The sequence below is a fragment of the Dromaius novaehollandiae genome, chromosome 4 (assembly GCF_036370855.1).
Source record: "Dromaius novaehollandiae isolate bDroNov1 chromosome 4, bDroNov1.hap1, whole genome shotgun sequence".
Taxonomy (NCBI): Eukaryota; Metazoa; Chordata; class Aves; order Casuariiformes; family Dromaiidae; genus Dromaius; species Dromaius novaehollandiae.
In genome coordinates this window covers 86,302,576-86,310,525 of record NC_088101.1, presented here as the reverse complement: position 1 = coordinate 86,310,525, position 7,950 = coordinate 86,302,576, and the positions used below count along the sequence as shown (strand labels likewise).

Here is a 7,950-nt window from a genome sequence, read left to right as displayed (position 1 = left end):
CACCAAGGTCAGGGGACCCGTTGGGGGCAGCCCCACACCAAGGGCAGGGGACATGTTGGGGTCAGCGCCACGCCAAGGGCAGGGGACACATTGGGGGGCAGCCCCATGCTGAGGGCAGGGGACATGGTGACAACCCCACAGCAAGGGCAGGGGACCCGTTGGGGGGCAGCCCCACACCAAGGGCAGGGGACACATTGGGGACAACCGCAATGCCGAGGGGGGGCAGCCCCATGCCGAGGGCAGGGGACACGGTGATGACCCCACACCAGGGGCAGGGGACCCATTGGGGGGCAGCCCCACACCAAGGGCAGGGGACACATTGGGGACAACCGCAATGCCGAGGGGGGGCAGCCCCATGCCGAGGGCAGGGGACACGGTGATGACCCCACACCAGAGGCAGGGGACCCATTGGGGGGCAGCCCCATGCCAGGGGCAGGGGACACGGTGATGACCCCACACCAGGGGCAGGGGACCCATTGGGGGGCAGCCCCACACCAAGGGCAGGGGACACATTGGGGACAACCGCAATGCCGAGGGGGGGCAGCCCCATGCCGAGGGCAGGGGACACGGTGATGACCCCACACCAGGGGCAGGGGACATGCTGGGGGCAGCCCCAGGCCGAGCGCAGGGTCCCGCGGGCGCGGGGCCGGGCCGCGCCGCCGCTCCCCGCCCCTCGGGGCAGAGGGGCCCGGCGGGACCCTCCCCGCGGCGGGCTATAAAGGCGGGCGGCGGCGCCCCCCGCGCAGCTCCCGCCGCCATGCCGGCCCCGGGGCCGCCGCCGCCGCCCGGCCAGGCCTTCACCATCGCGGCGCTGCTGGGCCGCGCCTCGCCGCCGCCTCCCGCCGCCCCGCCGCGCTGGGGGGCGCCCGCCGCCGCCCCGCCGCCGCCGCCACCACCCCCGGCCCCGGCCCCGCCGCCGCTCTGCGCCGCCTGCTGCGGGCCGCCCGCCTGGCCCGCCCGCCTCGGCGCCACCGGTACGGCCCGGCCCGGCCCTGCCCTGCCCTGCCGCGGGGGCGCGAAATGGCGGAGCCTCCTCGGGGGGGACCTGCTGCTGCCTCCTGAGGGGGGACCGGCTGTGGGGACCGGCTGTGGGGACCCTCCTGAGGGGGGACCGGCTGTGGGGACCTTCTTGAGGGGAGACCCTGCTGCTGCCTCCTGAGGGGGGACCGGCTGTGGGGACCCTCCTCAGGAGACCTGCTGTGGGGGGGGACCCTCCTGAGGAGACCTTCTGTGGGGTGGGACCCTCCTGAGGAGACCTGCTGTGGGGACCTTCTTGAGGGGAGACCCTCCTGCTGCCTCCTGAGGGGGGACCGGCTGTGGGGACCCTCCTGAGGAGACCTGCTGTGGGGACCTTCTTGAGGGGAGACCCTCCTGAGGAGACCTGCTGTGGGGGGGGACCCTCCTGAGGAGACCCTCTGTGGGGACCTTCTTGAGGGGAGACCCTCCTGCTGCCTCCTGAGGGGGGATCAGCTGTGGGGACCCTCCTGAGGAGACCTGCTGTGGGGACCTGCCATGGGGACCCTCCTGAGGGGACCTGCCATGGGGGACCCTCCAGCTGCCTCCCCTGAGAGGGGACCTTCCATGGGGACCCTCCTCGGGGACCCTCTTGCTGCCTCCCCTGCGATGGGACCCTCTATGAGGACCCTCCTCAGGGACCTTCCTGCTGCATCCCCTGCCATGGGGACCCTCCATGGGGACCTGCCACAGGGACCCCTCCAAATGGAGCCCTCTCTAAAGAGGGTCTTCCCATCACCCCCCCACCCCATAGAGGGGACCCCCCCCAGGAGCTCTCCAAAGTGGAGGACCCCACCCTTCTGGACCCTTCTGTAGGGGACCCCCCCCCCCCCGAGGTGCCTCTCTGTCCCTCTTGACTCACCCCGCTCTCTTCTCCAGGCTACCTGCTGTCCAAGTGCTGCTTCCCCATCTTCAAGGCCAAGGCGGGCAAAGCCAAGCGGGTGCGGACCATCTTCACCAGCGAGCAGCTGGCCCGGCTGGAGAAGGAGTTTGCCCGGCAGCAGTACATGGTGGGCGCGGAGCGGTGCCTGCTCGCCGCGGCCCTCCACCTCACCGAGGAGCAGGTAAGGCCCCGCCGCTCTCCTGCCGTCTCCCGCCACCCCAAGGGTCCCTCCTTTTTGCGGGGGGTTCCTGATCCTGAGTATGCAATGGGAATTCTCCCCTTGTTTGGGGAGAAAAGTCCAAAGCGAGAACCTGGGATGGGGTCTGGAGCTGCGTAGCTGCTCCATCACTCCTGGCCACCAAGTTCTGCCCTGGGGCTGGGTTTTCCCTCCTCTGGGACTGGAGGGAGGGCAAGGTGTTGCTCCACGGAAATTTGGCTGTGTCCTTGGACGGTGACATGTCCTGGGAGGTGGGAAGCTCTCCCGGAGGGGTTACTTGCAGCTTCTTATCACATCAGTATTCTCAGTGCAGGGCTGGGCTCCTGTTTCAAGGTGTGCTCAGAAAATGGGCTTTTCCTCTAAAATGTAATTATAATCCCTCTGTAATTGTGATTCCTCTCAATCCTCTACATTTTCCTCTAAATCATATCTAAATACTTTAAATAAAAATGCTCACAGCTGGGGAAACAGTCTGAGAAGTGGCAATGCCAGGGCTGCATGGAGGGGTTGAACTTGGGTCCTGAGCTAATGCAGGATCTTCTCTGCTGCTGACAGCCACCAGATCAAAGCGGGTTCAGCCCCTGGATTTAACTGTACAGTTTTTCATCCCCCTGGTGCTACACAATACTGAAACTTCACCTGACCGCTGAAGGCAAAGAACCAAAAAACCTGAAATTGAGCCAGGGTTTAATTTCAGCTGGAGCAGGATTGAGCCCCTGAATTAGGGATGTGTGTGGGAGGGGCTGGAGCATGGCAGGGGATATCTGTCCTCCTGATCAGCCAGGGGAACATCTCTGAGGCTGAGTGTAATTCAGGAGTTTTGTAGTGTCTGGCCTTAGCCTGAGCTGAGGTTTAGCAGATCATAGCCCTGTGGAGAAGCTGGGTTTAAAAGCCAAGCTTTGCCTCTTCCTCAGGTGAAAGTCTGGTTCCAAAACCGGAGGATCAAGTGGAGAAAACAAAGCCTGGAACAGCAACAAGCCAAACTGGCCAAAATGGGCTTGGCTACCCCGCAGAGGAGCCCGGACTCGCAGAGCCACCATGGTGAGGAAGACGGGGACTTCCCGGCAGAGGACAGTCGGGAAGACACCACACCGTCCCCTTGCTCAGAGACAGCGACCGCACAGCCCCCTGGACAGACTGTTGCAACGAGCTGCTGAACTGCTTCTTCGGGCCACATTTCCCACGTGTATTATATTAATGTATCATAGCTGGCAATGAGTGTATCTAATATATACAGGGCAGCAATTATTTTTGCAGTGCGAAAATAAATTATTTATGCAACTCTTTGTTTAGAGAGACTTCAGAGCAAATGTGGTTGTTCCTGCTTGGCTTGCCTGCCCTGGTTCTTCTGTGAGCCATGAAGTAAAGTAGCTCTTGATGCTTCCCTGAGCATTTAGCAGCTTGAAACTGCAAGCTGAAGGCTCCCTCCTCCCTATCTGTGTATTAAGCCACCCTACCACCTTTTCCCTCCACAAGGAATCTGGAATTTAGCTGTAAATGTCACTCTCAAGTAATTCACTTACGTGATTTCACCCCCCACACGCACTTAACTGGTTTAACTTTGTCCAGCTCTTCTCCAAATAACACTCGTGATGGCTTTAGGCAGTTTAAAATAGACATTCCCCCATCCAGCCAGCTGCCTGGGTTCTCGGTGCCTAGGACTAATCTCCTCAGACTGGGAAGATAATAAAACAGGGGACAAACATAGGGGTTGGGACTTTTTTCCCCGTTTCTAACGCTTGCTCCAAAGCTGGAGAACCGCTTTGGTCGAATGTGAATCCTGCTCTCCAGGGACAGTCCCCAAGGGACGCCAGGATGCTGCCCCGAGGCAGGCAGCCCAGGGACAGGAAAACTGCTCTTATTTCTTTTTGACACTTGATAATGTGCACCGAGCTTTAAAATCCAGGCAGAGCAACTGCAGCCAGCGTGCAAAAGGGGTTCGCTCCCCGGAGCAAGCCCTGCAGCTCGGGGCGGGGCTGGACAACCAGCAGATCCTGCAGAGGAGCTGAGTTATTGCTGGAGAGGATTTCAAATGTGCAGTGAGAGCCAGGGCCACCACACCCAAAAGCCCCCATAGCAACGCTCGTCCTGAAGGCATTGGGTGCTCAGATACCTTTTCTTGCCCTAAAAGAAGTCAGGAGCCTTGCAGAGTCCAGGTCCTTGCAGAATTTGGGTCCTTCTGGCAGCAATAAGGGATGTTGCACCCCACCGCGCTGAGCAGCCGAACCAGGACCACCCAGGGCATCTTCCGCACCAGCACCTGCCCCAGCGCCGGGGCTTGGGCATCTGAATGCGGCCAAGGGGCCGGGCCTTCTCCGTGGCATTAGGGAATTTATTCCTGCAATAGCTGGAGAACGGGAGGATGGAGGAGAGGAGGCAGGGAGGAGAAGGGGGTGAGGAAGGAGGGGAGGATGATGAAGGAGCGGGGGGGAAGCGAGGAGAAGGGGATGATGTGGCGGAAGCTGCCCTTTCGCCACGGCTGTGTTGGGCGCCGGGATTAGCCGGCGCCTCTCAAAGAGCCCAAACTGTGCGAGCGTCTTCACACGTCCGCCGGGAGCCCAGGGCGTGCCGGCGGGTTCAACCCGCTAATCTGCCGTGCCGGCGGGGGCATGGCGGCCGGCCCCGAGACAAGGGGCTTCGCGGGGTGTTTTAATGCCGCCCAGCCAGGGGCCGAGCCGATCGAGGGAGTTAAGTTGTTCTCAGGACGCAGTTAATCCTCTGGGAGCTGGCTGCATTCAGCACCGGGCAGGATTGGGCCTTGCCGGCGGTGCCGGGCTGCCTCGTGGCCTCCCATCCATGCAGCGAGCGCTGCCCGTGCTCAGCCCGACTCCAATGCAGATGCAGAAGCATCCGGCGGGGAAATGCTTTTAATTAAAACCTCTGGGCTTGACTTGAGTCCTTCAAAAAGTGACTTTTACATGGGCTGGGATAAACTATGTCTGTGGTTTGGCTTTGGCAAGGAGCTGGGAGGTTTTTCTCCTCCTGCCTGATGTTCCTTGAGGGGTGGCTCGTGCAGGGGGGTGCGAGGGGACCCAGGACGCCTGGGTCCCTTCTGGGGGCTGCCGCTGGGCATCAGGGTGCTGAGGCCGAGCCCGGCACTGCTGATTAATTTGTTTGCCGGCTCCTCGGGCTGGGGAGGGAGCGTATCTGCAGGACAAAGCCGCCCATCACTGCCCAAATGGGAACGATAAGAGCCCAGCGCCCAGCTCGGAGGCCAAACGGGGCAGACGGATGGTTTCCAGAAAAGCTGATGTCGCGGGCACGACCGAAAGGGGCTGGAAACGCAGCCTGGGCACAAAAATCCCTCCTTGGCAGCGATGGAGGGTTTAAGCCCAGCCGCTCATGCCAAAGTCCCACCAGCTCCTTCCCAATCCTGCACAGCCGGCAGCTCTCTTAGCAAGACTTGTCGTGTAATCTTGTTAAATGCTTCGGGAGCCTTCCCCCCGCTCTTTAATTCCCGATTGAAACATCAAATAAAGCCTCCCCAGGCCTGCGGGCAGCTCTGAGCGGAAATAATAAAAAAAAAGCCGTCGCGAGCGATCGAAGGAAGCTCCCGACCGCCCGTTTCTGCCCGTATCCAGCAGCCTCTCTTCTCCCACCCTGTTCGTGCACGACGAGACCCCCCCCCTCATTGCAAACCCCCCCGGCATGGTCGCGCTGGGCCTGCCTTAGTGATGCGCCGGGGGCCGGAGGAGCCCTCTGCAGCCGAGGGGGGTTTTGCTAAGAGTTGGTCTTGTTAGGTCAGCTCAGCACTGGCGAGGGATAAAAGCATCAGGGATCTCGCTGCAAGGTGCAGGACCGGCAGTCATAAACTGCCCCCAGCTCTGCCCAATCCTCCCCCCTGGACTTAGGCTCAGGCTTCTCGTGCCTCAGTTTCCCCAGCTGCTCCCCTGCATGCCGGGAGCTGGGTAAACGCTCAGGAGCTGTAAATTTCTGGATACGGCCGCAGAGCAGGGCTCAGGCCGCATAAACACTGGTGGCAGCAGGACCTGGGTGTCAAGGGCAGCATTTAACAGCCCCTCCGTGCAATAGTTGGATTTTTATGCAGAAATACTGCCTTGAGTCAGGCGTAAACACTCGCCGTGTCGGCCTGACTCTCCTCTGCTCCAGCCCCTCCGGGGCTCGGGAAGTCAGCGCACCCCTGCCGCGACCGGGGCTGGATCCGACCCCTGCTCTGCCCCGTCCTTCCCCCACCCCGTGTCTATTGATTTAATAAGATGGAGAGGAATTAACGGGGCCCGGGCGCTGGAATAATGAAAGATGAACAAAGGGGCAGCGCTAGCAAAGATGCTGCCAGCTTTTAATGATGAGGCCCGGCCGATCCCCTGCTAGCTGTCCCTTTGGAGTGGCGATTAAGAACATACTGTTATTGTTAAGGCAGAGAGATAAATCCCTGCACCGTTTCTGATGTGATCAGCCGGGGCTTCTCCCTACAATTTGTGATCCTATTGTGGACGGTGTTTGCCCTGGGCAAGGAGAGTCTGGGAACCACTTATGAACCATCCTTTGGTCATTAGCCTCCTCATTAGGGGAGAACAATGTCGGAGAGAAAAGATGATTGAAGGGAGCAGCGGGGCCGATCACGCACTCATGACTGTACCGATGCGGCCTCAATGCTTAGTTGGGCTATAATTCCCAATTAATTTTAAATGCATGGTTTCGGGATGCTCTTAATACCTGCGACTGCAACCCGCTGGCAGCCTTGGGAACAGGGCGCCTCTGCTCAGGGCCCCTGCGTGACCCGCTGGGTCCTCCCAGGCCTCCCGGGCGGGTGTCGTGGTCCAGTCCAACCGAGATAAATCAGGTGATAAATCACGGGAAGCCCCCCAGACTCCAGGGGACAGAGGTGCTTTGCCCATGCTCTGGGCGACGGAGTGATAAGGGGAGATGAAGTGCAGCAATGTCCCCATGTCTCAGGTCCCCATGTCCCCACATCCCCATGTCTCAAGTCCCCATGTCCCCCTGTCCCCAGGTCTCCTGGCCAGCTGGCCGCAGGGCCCCGGGGAGGGGAGAAGAGCCGCAATTCTTCAGGATGCTCCACATTATCAAGTGCTAATGAGACCTGTATGGGGCTGAGGTGCTTTGCAGGCCATTACCCCAAATTAACCTGACAAAGGAGCCCGGGCGGGTGTCTGAAGCGGGGCCGGGTTGTGTATTGGCCGTCTGGGGCTGGGGGCAGAGGGGATGCTGCCCTCTGCCTTTCCCCCGGCACCGTCTCCCCTTTGCGGCACCCGCTTCGCTCGTGGCCTGTTGCAGGAAGCGAAACCCCGAGAAAGCAGTTCCCGTTGGGCTCTGAACCGAACCGACCGCTCCAGAGGTCTCCGAGCAGCAGAGCTGGGGAGAGGTGACAGGAATAGGGAGGATGGGGCAGCGGGACACTGCTCTTGCCACCAGCCACCTCTGCTGCAGGCCGGTGTTCGGCCTGTCTTTCTCAGAGGTGACACTTATGTTCCCCCATCCTCGTGTCCATGCCCACGTCCCCATGCAGAGTGATGTCACCCTTCCAGTGGCCCCGTGGTGGATCAACCCGGGAAGCGCTCGGCTGAAAAATAGCCACCTTTTCCCTTCTATAGTGATTAGGGTAAATGGCTAATACTAATTATCAATCCCCGGGTGTGCCTGGCTCTTGCGGACTGACCTATGGTGCTGGCAGCGCCCTCGGCGCCTGCAAAGCTGCCTCCACCGATGGGACCTTGCAGGGGGTTGGGGTCAAAACGCAGGGTTCGACGTGCCTTGGGCACAGAAAGCAAAGCGGGTCGTGGTGGGATCCCTCCTGCAAACGCCGGAGATGGGGTCTGCCAAGAGCGGTGGGCTGATGCCGCGTGGCAGGAGCTCT

At 60.8% G+C, this 7,950-nt stretch overlaps 1 protein-coding gene across 1 annotated transcript; it reads left to right on the top strand.

Moving 5' to 3' along the window:
- The first annotated feature begins 757 nt into the window (after positions 1-757).
- LOC112996365 (homeobox protein notochord-like) lies at positions 758-3,415 on the top strand. The gene is made up of 3 exons (XM_064511774.1): positions 758-974; positions 1,894-2,078; positions 3,029-3,415. The coding sequence occupies exons 1-3, from the start codon at positions 758-760 to the stop codon at positions 3,269-3,271; spliced, it is 645 nt and encodes a 214-aa protein (XP_064367844.1). The 3' UTR covers positions 3,272-3,415.
- The last annotated feature ends 4,535 nt before the right edge of the window (positions 3,416-7,950 follow it).

Excerpts from the sequence above, each read along its gene's own strand:
- LOC112996365 (XM_064511774.1), top strand. The coding sequence starts at position 758 with ATGCCGGCCCCGGGGCCGCCGCCGCCGCCCGGCCAGGCCTTCACCATC. Across the intron at positions 975-1,893 it reads CGCCCGCCTCGGCGCCACCG|GCTACCTGCTGTCCAAGTGC; the intron begins GTACGGCCCGGC and ends TCTCTTCTCCAG. Across the intron at positions 2,079-3,028 it reads TCCACCTCACCGAGGAGCAG|GTGAAAGTCTGGTTCCAAAA; the intron begins GTAAGGCCCCGC and ends CCTCTTCCTCAG.